At 43.6% G+C, this 16,471-nt stretch overlaps 1 protein-coding gene across 4 annotated transcripts in view; it reads left to right on the top strand.

Annotated features, from left to right (window-relative positions):
- Nucleotides 1-16,471, top strand: part of LOC135908450 (calcitonin gene-related peptide type 1 receptor-like) — a 157,107-nt gene that overhangs the window by 127,651 nt on the left and 12,985 nt on the right. For all 4 annotated transcript variants that reach the window (XM_065440235.1, XM_065440227.1, XM_070532292.1 and 1 more), the window contains 7 exons: nt 2,013-2,068; nt 2,921-3,056; nt 4,136-4,246; nt 13,198-13,283; nt 14,118-14,280; nt 14,366-14,485; nt 16,048-16,154. In XM_065440235.1, coding sequence (XP_065296307.1) covers nt 2,036-2,068; nt 2,921-3,056; nt 4,136-4,246; nt 13,198-13,283; nt 14,118-14,280; nt 14,366-14,485; nt 16,048-16,154 — 756 coding nt within the window. In that variant the 5' untranslated portion in view covers nt 2,013-2,035. The remainder of the gene's footprint in view (nt 1-2,012; nt 2,069-2,920; nt 3,057-4,135; nt 4,247-13,197; nt 13,284-14,117; nt 14,281-14,365; nt 14,486-16,047; nt 16,155-16,471) is intronic.

Below are 16,471 nucleotides of genomic sequence, written 5' to 3'. Positions count from 1 at the left end.
CGCGAGTTAATGACATCTTAGCTGAAATCAAGAAAATGAAATGGGCATGAGCAGGACATGTAATGAGGAGGGAAGATAACCGATGGTCATTAAGGGTTACGGACTGGATCCCAAGGGAAGGGAAACGTAGCAGGGGGCGGCAGAAAGTCTGATGCTTCTTCAGTCTGAACCAGGCTGATGCTGATTATATATATATATATATATATATATATATATATATATATATATATATATATATATATATATATATATACACTTCCTTTGAACAAGGAGAGCATTTTGTGCAAGTGATGGCTGTATAATGGTCCTTAAAATAGAAAAGAACGCAATGACTGCACTGTGTTATGCAAGTTTATTTCTTCACACCATGTTTACCGGATAGGCCACTCCAGTGTCGATTATCGTCGTCTTACTACACTGCAGAAGTGTTTTCCAAAGCTTTCCGGTTGCAGTTGTCGTGCAGAAGATACCGCACACTGCCAGAGAAATAACATCGCTACTGGCATCAGACCAGTCTAGTACTTAGTAAGGATTTTTACGTTTTAGCAACTGAGGAGGGCAATACATAAACGGAAGGTGTAACTTTTGGAGGAAGTTGACTTGGGCCTTGTGGTGAGACGCGCTTCTTTTCTCACTGACCTGTCGGTCTCATGATCTTGGGCCATACCCGCCGTGGTTGCTCAGTGTCTATGGTGTTAGGCTGCAGAGCATGAGGTCGCGGGATCGAATGCCGGCCACGGCGGCCGCATTTCGATGGGGGCGAAAACACCCGTGTACTTAGATTTAGGTGCACGTTAATGAACCCCAGGAGGTCTAAATTTCCGGAGTCCTCCACTACGGCGTGCCTCATAATCAGAAAGTGGTTTTGGCACGTAAAACCCCATAATGTAATTTAATTTTAATCTTGGGCCTGCTTAGTCCGATAGTTTTCAAGGCACGCGCAGGTGCGGTCGCACACATGCAGTTGGTTCTGTGTAACCATTGCTGGGTTAAAAATGGTGAATTCTGCGGGGATGAGATTAAGCTAATGTTTTCATTTTTTTTTGCGAAGAGCTTGCGCTGACGAGACCATACTTGCAGATAATTAATGGGAGAGCTCTTTTGTAATGAAACAAAGGTCAGTGAGAAAAATTATTGTGGACCAAATTTCTAGCGCTGAGCTACACTCTGCGGGTTTCGCGAAACAATATAATTTGAAGTAATCACGCAGTTCAATGTTTTTCTTGTGAGATTAAGGAAAGTTCTACTTCTAAGTTGAATGTATAGAACAGTCATACCTCCGGCATTAGCACCGTTGTTGGCAGTCTCGGAAGCATTTAGGGGCAGGCCAGGTGTCGTCACTAGTTACTCGAATATGCATCCTCAATGTATATGCCTGCTTGTAACCACTGTAGCGAAGAATAATGACCCAGATAGAAAGCACGAGAGATTACCATAAACGTTGTGCCTCACCGTGCATCTAAGCTACTTAACTAAATTAGGGGACTCTATGCTTCTAGTAACGTTTAAGATGACGACGTGTACCTGCATTGAAGACAGGAGAAAAAAATTGCCACACAATCGTGTCTCCCTGTAGCACTTTTTTTTTTCTATTGTGGGAATTAGTGCACCATGTGGATTAGGTCAACAAGATTGTTGCGTAGATCAAACAAGATGTTCGAGAAACGCAGTTGCACAATTTTGCAGAAGGTCGCTTTCGACATAACGCAATTTTAGCGTGTTTTAAAACTTGCCTTTCTAAGTATATTTCTGTTCAACTACATGTCTCGTAATTGCTTTATGCCGTGTCATTAACTAGCTACATCATGGGAAACCGCTGTTGCATAGGTCAGTTTTTGGTTATAATAGATTTAACGAAGGTTATTAAAGAAAGCATAAGTAAGTGTAATGATTAAACATATGAAATGATCAGCTGTTATGAAGTTAGTATGACCACAGCTAAGGTCTTTCCCGAAAGTACCACAAAACTATCCCGTGCTTTCTTGCTTCTCACCTTCATTTCTCTTTCGCAGGTTAAACAGCCCTGCTTGTCACTATGAGTGGAGGCTACCGGGTGTCCGTCACACTGGTAAGACCAAATTCTCCGTTTCTTTAAGTTCCGAACATTTTTGCAAGGTGGTGCCCACCTGTCTATTATTATATAGGACATAATAATTAACAGAAAAGTAAGCACTGCCGTTCATTCTCAAACAGCTCCAGCTCTATTAGTGTACTGAGCCTAATTAGACTTTAACGTGGCACTGGATTGCATCTTCACTGCATTCTTCTTCTAATAAAGAAGTGCGTGGCATCATGCATTCGTGTAACAGCACAGCTGTGTAACATTACATCACGACGTTATGCTTTGTTGTGGCAAGAGAACACTGCCTGCAAGTGTGGTTCCTATCGTCCACCTATACACTACAGGAATCATTCTTGCCCTTATACACTTCACCTAATGTTACAGTTTCTTTTTTTTTGCTCCATCGTATTGTGTTTACTTTGTAGAGGGCTCGATGTCTACAAAGCTGTGAAAAAAAGAATCATTTCTTATTTTTTTCTTAGTGTGCGGCACGAACTAAAGCGACGAAAAGTCACAGACACCCAAGGAAAGCACAGTTGGACAAAATGAATGTTTCCGCCCTGGTCACCGTAATAAGCATGACCACGCACAAGCTACCCCAGTTCACTGCTCTAGTGAATAATTTGTTCGATAAAAATGTCACGGTTATTACTAATTTCAAATATTTTGGGCTACCAGAACTGACGTGGGGTCGCCTGTGATTTTTTTATTATTTCATACCCTTTATTTGGGTATAGTACCGAGAAACGGTACTGTGGTCTTCTTTAATTATTTACTTGCTGCCTTCACCCAGTTGCTCATATTCAGCTATAACGAGTCATACCTTTCTCGCTTTTTGTCTCAACTGTGCCACTGTAGCTCCTGTCAGCATGCCTGCTGCCCTGGTTCAGTTCGAGTGCACACGGCTCGCGCACCGAGCGCGTGTTTGCCCAGCTGAAAGCACTGCGTGAGTGTGAGCAACGGGCCCTGTTTGACGCCGGCGACAACGACACTGGTGAGAATGCCTTGAACAGCAGTTATTCATGAACACGGGAGGTCACTACAACCAAAGTGGTGATATTGTAGTTTTCAAACAATCGCTCGTATGCCCATGCGCGCGCACTACTTTTCATTATTTTAAGTGACGCGCTGGCTTTTGCATGGAAGAAATATGCGCGTTTACTCGCCTGTGCCACTTGAGCCTGAGAAAGCATAATCCAGTTCTAGAAGAACACTTGGAGCGCTGTAGGACAACTCATTACTGTCACTGACAATTAATGCAAACAATGGGAAGTGAAACAAAAGGTGTCCGTAACTGATCTCACAAGTTCTACATATTGCGAAAGTTCGTGCTTGTTGTGTAGAGCCCAGTAGTACATCAGCACACAAAAGAAGCAACGCGCTTACCATGAAGGGGTGATTTATTTTCGAGGACGAAAATACTTCAAAAGCGTACAGGCGAAGGTTTCTGCGTCTACAGTAAGAAACGTATTTTGCTGAAGTTTACCTTAGGCGTTAATAACAATTATCATATAGAAGATCACTTCGGCAAATATTTCCTTGGGTGCTGTTGTATGGCAGAAGGACAGATGGAAGGATGGCAGAAGGACTCAACCCGTTGAATTTCTACGAGTCACATTGTTCTTTTATTTTCTTTTTGGTGTGCTGTCCCTTTACGTGAGTGTGTTGTTTATTTTGGCTACAGCACTAGTGAGTAGGCCTGCAGGTTCTGTTGTGAACGCTTTCGGGCCGTACAAAAGCTCTGGCTTGTGCTGCTAAAACCACAGAGAAATAGATGCCAGAAAATGTCGTGTGGTGCAGAAACTGATCTTGTTTTAATCCGCTTGAAATTGAGACACAGGGGGGGGGGGGAGGTAGCCTGTGAGAGGTTGGTATGTTATACTTGATGGGGATATATAGTCTAGTAAAGTGAGAGCCTTTAGTAAGCAGACACAAACGCAATGCTATAACGCAGTGCGCGTGATGCAATATGTTGAAGTGGCGTGTTCCTGGTCGAGATGGAAGCAGTTGCAGCCTCTAATTCGGTGCATTTATGCTTTGCTCTCTGCTGTTGCTCTCGCCCTGAACCGGCAGCATCGTGCGACTGGCGATTCGACGGTTGGCAGTGCTGGCCACCGACGCCGCTCGGAGCCACGGCCCGCGCAGCCTGCCCGGACCTGTTGCCTGGTGAAGTGAACGCCACTGGTCAGTATGGCTAAACGTCCGCGCGAAGAGCCGATACTCGCCTGTATTGTGCGCACTGCACGTTGAAGCCGCGAAGTGCAACTGTGCCATCGCTTACGCTACTGGCACCGATTCCTTCAAATTGTTTCCATGTGACTCGTAGAACAAGGCAGTTAATGGATGCGTGCCATGTTGAAGTAAGGACTGCTCTTCGTGCTGTAAAACAGTTCGCATACAGTTTAGACGTTAAATAAGCAAGTTTTAGTGGGGAGCCAATGTTGATAAAGCAGTTGGTGACATGACATTCCCGGCTTGTCAGGTCTTGAAAGTGCAAACCTTCTAATCACTGGGAAAGCATCAGATTGCACGAGATGGTTTACTATGGATATACTGAGTGCTAAGAGGCAATTTCGGGTTGCGGCACCAAGGAAATAATGTGTCGCAACGTCACGGCACACTGGTTCCCTTCGTTGCCGTGATTAGAGCGGCTGAGAAACCTGAGTGTAGCCAGCATAAGCGGAGCACTCTCGTTAATTATTTCTCCGAATATCTGTTCTTCACTATCAGACGATTCACTGCTTATCTGTTCTTACAACTAGAGCTAGAATTCAACTGTGGTACACTAACTAAAAGATTTGGCCGGCCAGAAATTTCTGAAAGATGCAAGTTCAGTATTTAAGGATGGTAAGTCGGGTATAATACAACTTATTCATGATAGCAACGGGCAATAAGCAACGTCACAGAAATCGACGCAAAACAACACAGATGTTGTCCTGTCATTCTCTCTTTGTGATGCTGTTTCTTGCGTACTGCTATGACGAATTCAAACTGTTGCGTAAGCAGACACTACGTACCGCTGCGGAATGCACAGAAGTATATGGCTGTTCTTAAAGCCAACCTCTCTTTTCGCCTACCCTCCCGAGTTTCTCGCGGCTGCTGCTGTGACGTGCTGCCGAATCTGCATGCAGAGCTTACATATGCGTCGAATGAAAGTATTAGCAAACACGCTTACATAAGCCACGTATAATGACGGACAGGTTAACGCCAGTGAGTGGACTTTCTTCTGCGTGACAAAAAAAAAAGGGGGGGGGGTAAAGCGTGAAAACTGAACGTATAATGTCGGCTGGTACGCCACTATGCCACCAAGCGGGTCTTCTGCTGTGCAAGTGTGCGAGTAAATAGACTGAGTATTCTTCTTAATAGAATAGCGCATTTCACTAAAAGGATTTTTTGATTTACTTTATTTTCTTTGATTCAGCTATTTGGTATGTGCCACTGGGTGTGCTCGCATTCTTGGCCCATGCTCTAAAATGCGCATGTGCCCCTGTGGCAAAAGAGACCCAGAATCCTTCAATGCAGCAAGATATATCTGAACTTACGCCTGCGAGCACTATTGTTCCCTTGACCAGTTTTACACTTTGAATTCACGTTCGTGAAATCACTCCATGTGCATCTCAAACTGTATATCTGCCTGACTTGCTGTTTATAGCTGTTATTTTCTTTTATTTTGGCATTGCTGGTGAGCGTTCTACTGCAACAACACAAAAATGTGTGAAATTAAAGTTATGACCATTTTGGCGAATGAACATAAACATCGCTTGGTTGCGCCATGAATAAGATAAAAGCAAACGTTACCGTTAGTCGTATGGAACCTAATGTAGATGGCTTGAATAAAGATTCGCTTCACATAGATTCGAACATGTGCGTTGAATCTGCTCAATTTGTTTACGTGCAGAATGCTATCGCGCAAATTATTCTCTTAGGTCACCACTAACCGCTTGTAAAGGCCCTTAAATACACGGCTAAGACCATCTCGACCAGCCATAAATTTTTGTTTCCGCGCAAGGAGAACATTGTCAAGAAAAGCGTGGCTGGCCCGCGCTAAATTATACCAGCTGCATTTGCATAGTGCTGCCGTGTCCAGAGTAACCTGTAAACAGGTCCAAAGGTTCAGGACCCCCGTATATTCCTGTGTATGTATAATCTGTAGTTTTCTAACTAAAATAGATGCTGCACCAAGAGCGGGAATCAAAATATGCAGCTCCAGCTCTGTGGGTTATATCTACAAATACAGCAGATCCGTAAGTTCATCCTATGTTTTTTTTTTCTATCGCTTTCTGCCAATGTTCTATTCGCTCGTAAACTCACAGACTTCTCAAGGTATTTATATTATTTTTTAAGTAAAGCTTACAAAATAAGTCTGTTGTTGTTGTACAGTGTGTTGTTGTGGTTGTTGTCGTCCAGGAGTTCTATCATTCGTTTACGTAAATCAGTGAGCAAAATATTTTTTTTTCGGTTTAGAAGACACTGACGATGCCAACTGTGCATAATTTTGTAATACAAACTTTGGAGCTTGTTTACAAGAGCGTTGAACCTGTAGGCTTTCTTGTCAGTGATGTGCGGGCGCCACTGCATCGTACGCCAGATAGACGGCTCACTCTAAAGAAGCTTAAATGCCTCTTCGCAATGTTTTCTTTTTGGTGACAACGACGGCACTCGTGTCTGGAGTCGTGGTGTCATGTATGCAAATGAAAACGCTTCCCTCCAAACAGCGGTGTCCCTACGAAAGAACTTAGGTGAGAAGGTGCCTCGAGCGGAGACTTACCACGACATGAACTTTATTTAGGGCCCCCGACAAACAGTATGGTTGTTTCCTGAGGCTGGGAATTTACTTGAATTTCGAAACTATCTTAGAAGCCCCCAAAACATAAAAGAAAACCAGGGTCCTTAAACTTAGTATAGGACCCGCGTAGCCCTTCAGCAAGTCTTATAACCTATGCAAAAGCAGGCTGTAAAACACGCTGCAGAGTTTTAAAATATATGGATATGTTTTTCCTGTGCAAATTGTAGTCTTGCTCGCATAAGAGAAAGGAAGGAACTTTTGCTGCGCAGAATGAAAAATACGGAGTGAGATCATGTCGAGCAATTGTCGTAGTTTATGGGTGGTGCGTTTGTCACTTGAAGCTTTCATCTCTTACAGACAGTAATCTTCTCTGCTACCTCACATGTCTAAATTCATGACAATAGCATTAAAAGAAACCAAAGGCACATTTTGTCTATGTGGTAGCTACAATAGCATTCTTTACGCAAAAGTTCTGAAGAATAAGTGTGATTAAAAGGTGTTCTCCGATCTAATCACTATACTATTTCAATTTCGGCCTGAATAAGCTACTTGCCTCCCCCAAGTTCCCTACCAGGCGACTCCAACAGACAGTCAGGTTTGTAATGATAAGATGATATCGTGGCTCAAAAGAGATAACATTTAATTATGTGGGTTGATTTAGAAATTGGCGACACGCAGCTCCGAGGACAACTATAACTTTAAGAATCTGTTGTGAAGTTACAGCACTTTTACTTTTTAAGGCACGCACCTTTTAAAACTGCAGACTATAGTTTCGAGTCCTTCAAGTGAGGTACATTGCATACCAAAGCAGCGAAATTTGGCTTGCCATTGTTTGTCAGTATGTGTCTGTCAGTCGCCTTTCCTTTCATTCCGCACATGGTACGAGTGATTTTTCCCAGCACTAAGGCAACTTGTTCTCATACCTTCCTACTTGTTAGTAGGAGCCCTGTTACATTTCAAATACCACGGTTGTTGATAATGCTGGTGCCGAGAACAAAAGAATTATTCGGCAGGGATGCGTTGCTTAGAGCATACACGGCTATAACTCACTAAGATTTGAAGCGAGCCCATGGACATAATCGAAATCGACATAATCTGACCTCGGGTCACTGCTTAATTCATGCTAAACTGTGTGGAAGATGCCATGGTCTAGCGTTAAGAAGACTTCGCTTAACTGTGCAAGTAGTATTCTGTGTTCCTTTTCCGAATGCTGTATGTAAATACACGCAAAGACAAACACGTTATCAGTGACCGGCATCAGGTGGTTTTGGTTTTCGTTGACTTGTTCGAGAGGGTGACTGCAGCGCAGGTTCACCATAGCAGGATACTTTTTTTACAGTGAGTGGCCACACATCAACGAAATACCTCTCTTCGCGCAGACTCTCGATTCTATGGGCTAACAAGTAGGACTAAATATAAGGGTAATAATGTTGGCCCTTCAGGCTATGCTCATTGCACATGCCCATTGCTTGGCTCTCTTTGCCCATGACTGGCCCTTGCACTACAAAACTCTACACATCATCATCACCATTGGACATGTGAGCCACGTAAATTTCTTGAATTGCAAGTGACGATGAGCCGTCGTTTCAGATTCTTTGCTTTCCTTCTTGGTGAAAAGTACTGAAGTGGCAGCTCCTAGGTGCAAGCACTGAACATATAGGATTGAATGCTTCTGTATTTATGGCGCTGCTTATTTTTGCAATGTCCTGCTATATTACAATTTGCCACTGCTAGCAAGTTGGTGTGGCGTAATGATTCGCGCGACACGAAGGATGTTATTTTCATTCTTTCTTGCACTTTCATGCTCGATTATGTTAGGCGCTTGTGCTAGCTACGTTAGCTGCTCGGAACGAGCTAGTTTGTACGAGACTAGTGTGGAGGCAGAGCAAACGTTTGCTTTCGTTTGGCGTATCAGACATTGGGGCTAGTTCTTACAATGTTCTAGAAAAACGTGGACAATGTGTTATCATCTCTTCAGATTGATTAAGGTTTCATTCTTCTTGGTGCTTTAAGACAACCAAGTACGCCGAGATAATGTTGTCTGCACGTCATGTGTCCTTTCTACGTTTTGCGCTGTTAACACCAGGAAATACTGGGCTTGGCGTAACAGCTAGGGTCATTTTCTTTTCTGGCATAAATTGTGAAACTACCAAACCAAAGAAACCGCGGTGGTTGCTCAGTGGCTATGGTGTTGGGCTGCTGAGCGCGATATCGCAGGATCGAATCGCGGCCACGGCGGCCGCATTTCGATGGGGGCGAAATGCGAAAACATCCGTGTACTTAGATTTAGGTGCACGTTAAAGAACCCCAGGTGGTCGAAATTTCCGGAGTCCCCAACTACGGCGTGCCTCATAATCAGAAAGTGGTTTTGGCACGTAAAACCCCATAATTTAATTATTTTTTTTACCAAACCAAAGAAGCATACTGGTGGATTATTGAGAACACAGATTTATCTCCGAAGTGTTTTACAAACACCCGAAATTAAACAATCTCGACTTTAACTATTCTGTTGGGACACACGTCACGAACAAGCAACTATACATGCTACCGATCACACCACAAACGCCATGCATCAAACGTTTGTCTTCTTGTTTACAGCTTTCGTTCACTTATCCTAACAGACACCATAGTTCGAAACGAACATGTTCGTTCTGCAGCAATAAACAGAGCTACGCTTAAACTGAACAAAAAAAATGTTATCTGAATTCTTCCCACTCTTCCATTTCCCTTATACAGGGTGTCCCAGTTAACGTTAGCTAAGCTCCTAAAAATAAAATATAGAATATACGAGGAGGCAACCAATGGTATTCGGTCACCAGTGACGTACGTCTCCAGGGGGATTTGTTTCATAATACAACTATCGATAATTAGAGGAGATTTATTAGCGAACTGTTGAATTACCGTACTGTGCGCGCGAATTTTCATAGTAAAGGAATAATTGTGCTTTAAAACACCCGATTCCGTTGCCTTCAGTGTGATATGTCTCGGGCTATGCCTCGGGCATAAAGAAAAAGCGCGAAGTATGAAAATAGCCGCATGATTACACGGCCGCGTGCCGCGACACGAGTCGTCCCAGGCGTTACTCGGAATAAACAACTCTGCACAATGCCTGGGTCGGCGCCACGTTAAAATGGCGAGGCCTCGGTATCTGCGTTGGTAACCGCGAGTAGGGAACGGCCTTTTCCGCGTGAAGCTAATGCAGCAGCATTGAGGATAAGAACAAAGGCATTGAGCAGAGTTATTTCTTGGTTGCGTCCTCATATATTCTACATCTTATATTAAGAGCTTGGCTAACGTTAGTTGGTATACCCTGTTCAGTTAAAACACGGGGAACCATTTTACAGGTGGTCCTGTCTTCATATATGTTTTCTCTTTTCACATACCTACTTTATACTTAGTCGTTCTAAAACTCTTTGAGTAACGAAGGCCAGGCTTATCGAGTTTCCGAGTGCGTCATCAGTAGTATGCAGCCAGGCTATAATGTACAGGTACTGATAGGTTTCGAAAACACGTTCATTTTGCGATGGGCCAATCTTTCAATTAGCTAAGAAGATAAAAAGGGGCAAAGCGGGTAAATTTTAATGGCAAAACCCAACCGACGGAGTTGCAGAAATGAAAGTTGCGAAAGCAGGTACGCAAGCCATGCGATCGCTTCATTTACTTTTCGCTTTATACTCGATATCTCTACGCGTTCTACTTCGTTACTACAGCTTCCCACTAATGGCCAATACCCCGTGTTCTTGCATTCCGTGTCTTTATTAAGTTGGATATCACAAGGTAATAAGACCATTGTGCGTTGAGAACTGCAATAGAAGCCATACATGGGAGAGAGAGAAAAAATGCGAAGCGCAGGGAGGTTAAGCGGAATACAAACGTCCAGTTCTCTTCCCTGCACTGGGAAAGGAGTAAATGTAGATGTAAAGTTGGAAAGGAAAGCGGAGGAGTGAAACGCACCCAGAGACAATGAGAGAGAGAGAATACGAGAGAGACAGAACACATGACGACACACGCAGAAAGCGCGGGAGTGTTAGACTCACCGAGATTACTTGAACCAATTCAGTCGCGCCTTCGTCGCCTCCTGGTGTGAGGACAATATCAGCCGGCGTTCGAAGATCGCTTGCTCAGAAATCGATCGACTGTCGAAACGTGCAGGCGTTATCGTGAGCTGCTGTCACCAGCTAGTGCAGCAAGGACCATAACAAAGCAAATGTGCGGTGGTTTACGCGGTGCTGCAAACGTGACAGGTTGTGCCTATATCGTGGGAGCCGTCTCCAACCATCCTGTGAGTCACTGCGAAATGTACCAGATATTTCTACAAAGACCTAAGCAATATTTGAACGTATCCGTTCCAAGTAACAGGATAGTTTCTTCGGAGACATGCCGTCAGTGGTGGCGACCTCAGAGTGACGAGTGATACGTCTTCATTAGTCAGTAATTAACAAAGAAAAGTTGAAGTTTCGCCCAAAAGCCGAAGCATCGATTGCGGTAGCAAATTATTTGACAGCTATGCGAAGTAAGGATAGTAGTTTTATCGGCTGTATGACCTTGGAAACATTTTCGTACTAAGTGAATCAACAATTCAACATCTTATCAGCGTGCACAAACAAACATGAGCACATTGCACTCGATCAGCGCGGACACTCGCTGTCAAAACGCCGATGTGAGCAAGCACGGCAGCAGCAGCGAGCGAATTGACCTTCGTACGATCTACCCGTTCAGCGCAGGAGCGGCGAGAACACAGCGCGCACAAAAGTATGAGCCCTCTGCAAATTCCTTTCAAGATGCGGCACGCGCGACCGCACGTGGCCTGGAAAAGTATGCACTTGGCAAAGTCGACGCCACGCCTCTCTCTCCCTTCCGCGTTGCCTTCCAACTTTTATTCATATATGGGGCGCGAGATTGAGCCGCGTTCGCCAGTTGTCCTTGAGCCTGGCCGCGAAATGCGCACTTGCTGTCGGTGCACAGCGCTGCCTACTTGCTCTCCCTCCCCTCCCCCCATGGCCTTTCGCGCGACGGAAGACAGCGCGTTTGCTTTGCGCTTTGTTCTTTCAAGTCAGATTAAGCCGGGATCGTCGGCTTCCCTCGCGTGCTTTCACTCACACATACAGCACACGATGCGCAGCGGCGGTGTTATCACCCATGAACTTTATGCAGAACATCTCGGCGACCGCAAAAATGTACCTGGGGTGTCCATATAATTGCTATCGCAATAAAAACTATTAATGATCTTGAAAACTTGTTGTTTTAGCGAGGTAATCGTAATAAGCAAATCTAAGCGCGGTCCCCGTACAAGCCATATCAACATTTGGATCTGGAAAAAATCTCATTACCCATAGAACTGTAGCACGACCAAAGAAACTGAAGTTGGGAAGCTGAAGCGGGCTCAAAGCTTCGCCCCTCTAAGCGACGAGCTGCTTACGTCAACCAGCAGCGGACAGCCAGGGCGCTGCGACAGCCATGTGCACGGAGCCGCAGAGCACTGGCAGGTGGGCAATTTCGATGTCGCGCTCTCCGATAGGCGAATTTCATCGTGTCACAGTTCAGCGGGTAATCGCATTTCTTTTTTTCGGATCCGAAAGTTCGTATAGCTTTACAGAGAGCTCGCTTCAATTTCCCGATTACGATGAGCCCGCTGAAACGTAAGGTTTAGAAATTAGCTAATGGATTCTTTTTAAATTAGCGACCATTTAACACATACCACCCGGCACCCCGCGGTGGTCACCAATGACATCATGTCTCCGAAGAAAGGGTCCTTTCATTCTGTTTTGTTTGTTTATCAGAGTCGGAATCAGAGTCCACGTTATTTCCAACACACTAGTTGGAAGCCCCCAGACAAAAAGCTGTCGCAGACAGCTTGTAGGGACCTATATATATATATATATATATATATATATATATATATATATATATATATATATATATATATATATATATATATATATATATATATATATATATATCAAAATGGCTATTTAAATATACATATATTACTGTGGAACTCATCCCACCATGACCGCCGATGGCAACGTGATTCGCATTCTAGCAATGCAGCGAAACACTGTACTTCCGAAGGCAAGTTTGTTCAAAATCTGAGGTCGGCATTCCGAGGCTTCTGTTTCGTTGCTTTTATGTGGCATAATCCGGTATGTACTAACATCACACTTTTCTTGTGCCTAAGAAATAACAGTTTAAATGTAGCATTCCTAGACTGAACTGAACAGAACACAAGCACGACCTTTATCATTCTTCTTCGTTTTCCCTATTCCCAGCAGCTGTTCATGTATTTATTGGCTCAGTATATTACCTACAGTTTAGTCTGTGACTGATAAATGGCAGCGCACTATTGCAGGGACGGCGAAATACCGGTGCCTGGCTAATGGTTCATGGAACGGTGAAACAGGCAACTACAGCGCCTGCACAAGCTCGCCTTATCACGTAAGCAGTATTATTGTGTATGGCTCGTGACGGTATTTCCTCAGGCTTAACATTGATTAACATTGATACTTCCTTTTTTACGATAAGGACCAAATTTTATATTACTTTTTCAACTGTCAGCAAGATATACTGTAATTTAATACCTATCAAAACATAATAAGGGCATTTGAGCTCACACAGGACATGGTGAATAGCATAGAAATGTAGGATTAAAAATTGCATTGGTATAAAACTTGCCCCCAAAAATGTCTGCGCGCGTCCTACTTGCCCATCACGAAAGCGAAGGACTGCCCTAAGTAAACCGTAAGCAGCCGTTTTATTTCTGGAGCTCTCGTTCTCTGTTCAGTGGTAAATGCAGGCGCACAATAATTTGCCGACACGCAAGCTTACTAAGGCGTCGTTCCATAGATGAAATATATCTACACAAAGAAGAAGAATGCTGTATGTAAACGTTTTCTGTCTTTCTTGAGGACCCCTTCTGCTACCTGCTAAACTGTCACTGTACATTATTCTTCATTTACACTTCTTTAAAGATTGACTTGACTAAAAAAGCTATTGATACCAGAAGATAATGGCGGTTATCGAACATAACAAAAGTCTCAGAGCCTAACAAGAGAAAAAACAGCACGTCACAAAGACAGCGGATACTAAATTCATCTAGCCCTAATTCACATACAACAGCCAGCATTAGAAGCAGACGACAAGTTGGCTAAAGTCATTAGGCCTCGCGGTTTGAGCCATTACTCTCGAGCCCGTTTAGTCACGCGGCGGCTGCTAAGTGGCGTTTCGCAGCACTGTGGGCTGGGAACTTTCACACTGTATTCTTTATTCTAGGAGACGGAGCTGACGTTGCTGCGTGCCATCGCTAACGACATCGGCGAGTACGTTCCCTGGGAGCAAGTCTCAGCGCGCGGCGAGAACTGGATGTGGCAGGAGAAGATCGGCCACTTCAAGCACTGCCTCGAGAAGGTGCTGCTCAAGCCTCCCGCGGAGAACGGTATGCCCTGGCATGTCACAGCAGCCTGCACCGTCGATGACCAGCGGAGGATCGAAGATTTCCATCAGCGCGCTCTTTCTCGCAGACGAAAACCAGACACTGTGTCCCCGCACTTGGGATGGCTGGAACTGCTGGGACGACACGCCTCCCGGTCGGACAGTACACGCGCCTTGTCCTCAGTTTGTGGCTGGGTTTCTGTCAACTAGTAAGTGCATCGGCACCACAGTGGCAGTTACACGCAGCATGGCTCATTTTCTTAGAAAGTGGCACGCGTAGCATTATAATTAACTGAACAGTGCCACGAAATGCGACACAACACGCAATAAGGCAGAATACCTCAAACTTCGCGACAAGTTACGACAACCGGTTAATTTTATTACATGTTTTTCATTATTTGAAAATTGTAAGCAAGTATTCATAACACCGAAACAAAGAAAAGTGCTGCTCAAACGAAATAGAAGAGACGAGAGCTGGTCTAATATAGAAACTAGAAAGAATTAAACATTAACTTTCGGAATAAAAGCCAGAATTTTATAGCAGCGTTGTGTTAAAATCATAATTCTACGTTAAAGGCACGTAAATGAAGAGATGCTTTGAGGATTGCACCACATTCTTGTAAACATCAAGTAAGGAATTACAACTGAGTGATCGCTATCTTCCCCAGCTTAAGATAGTTCCACTTGCTTGCTTCTATGAGATCCTCGCTTTTTCACATCCTTGCTTCTAGGACTTTTTGTAGTTTTAGTTGTAACATATAAACGGGCCCATAATGTTGAGCAAAGAAACAAGTGAATAACTTGTCATTCTCACCCATTATTCTGGAACAATTCCGTCCATTCATAGATATCTGTGAGCGTGGAAACCTGGGAGAACAGTATGAATGCATATACGGATTTTTAATATAAGCAAATTAATGAAGAAGCTTGTCATAGAGCCGATAAATGCACGACAGTATGGCTGGACTGGTCTACCTTGAAATTAAGAAGAAATGGCTATTGAAAATGGCTTGAAATGGCTTTTGAAATAAAGGGTAATCATTTTAATGTTTTATGGAATTTTTAAGGATCGCCTGTGGCAGATTACATTATTCTTGTCCTTGAAGTGGATTATACGAAAAGGCGGGTGTTGGTAGCTTAAGAAATTGATATAAACATTGAACTAATTAACAGCAATTCAGTAACTTCTTAATTTATTCACGGCAGATATTGCAATTAACGGATTGTATCTGGCGAGATGGCAAGACGTATCCAGTTGAAGTGAATTTCCAAAATGAAGCCAGTTTCGAGATGCCATTTACCAAAATGTGGAACGAGATACATGGGCGTTCCGGATACTTTTGTGGTCCAATGCATAAAAGAGCGTTTTGTTGAAAAAGTATGTGGAACAACAGTGCATTTTTAGGGCAAGTTCAGTGGCACATATCTCCAAAATAGGCGTCATTTTGGAAATTAATTCCAATTCCAAGCTCACCGGCTACAATTCGTAAATTACAATATGGGACCTAAAGTAAATATTCGGAAATGCAATTATTGAATTTTTGTAATTAGTTGAATATGTGTTTCGATTTCTCGAGCAAGATTGTCCGCCTCTCTGAATAATCCAGTTCAATTACTAAAATTATGTTATCTGCACGCGGATCGTCTTAAAGTTCCAGAAAATAATAATGATGATCCTGTATAAAAATCGCGATTTTTATGTAAGCTTCTGTCTGCGTACTAGGCACATCACGCGATCCATATTTATTGTTTCCTCTCATTTTCTCGAAAGGGCAAGCGCACAAATCGTGTACTACGAATGGCACATGGTTCCGTCACCCTGTCACGGGACTGGTCTGGTCCAATTACACAGCATGTGTGGATACTCAGGACTTGCAGGTATGTACTGCAGCGCCATAATCTCACGTTTTTCAACATAAATACCTTGTTTTAGTGGTAGTTATAGTTATTTACGATAAGACGACGCACTTTACCGACGTACTTCGAGTTACTTAAATAAAAAACACAGGTTTTACTGAGATTTGATACGTTAAGATGAGAGAGTATTTATTCTGGCCAATGTACGCAATACAAGGCGGTATTCCAAATTGTCGGGTTGGCGCAGTCTGGAGACCTGCGAACATAGACAATCCAAATGAAGGTAGGTATTGCGTGAATGAAGAAAATGCAGCGCAGAATTCATCAATGCTCTTTGA

The sequence above is a fragment of the Dermacentor albipictus genome, chromosome 1, assembly GCF_038994185.2.
Source record: "Dermacentor albipictus isolate Rhodes 1998 colony chromosome 1, USDA_Dalb.pri_finalv2, whole genome shotgun sequence".
Taxonomy (NCBI): Eukaryota; Metazoa; Arthropoda; class Arachnida; order Ixodida; family Ixodidae; genus Dermacentor; species Dermacentor albipictus.
This window is presented reverse-complemented; position numbering and strand designations above follow the sequence as displayed.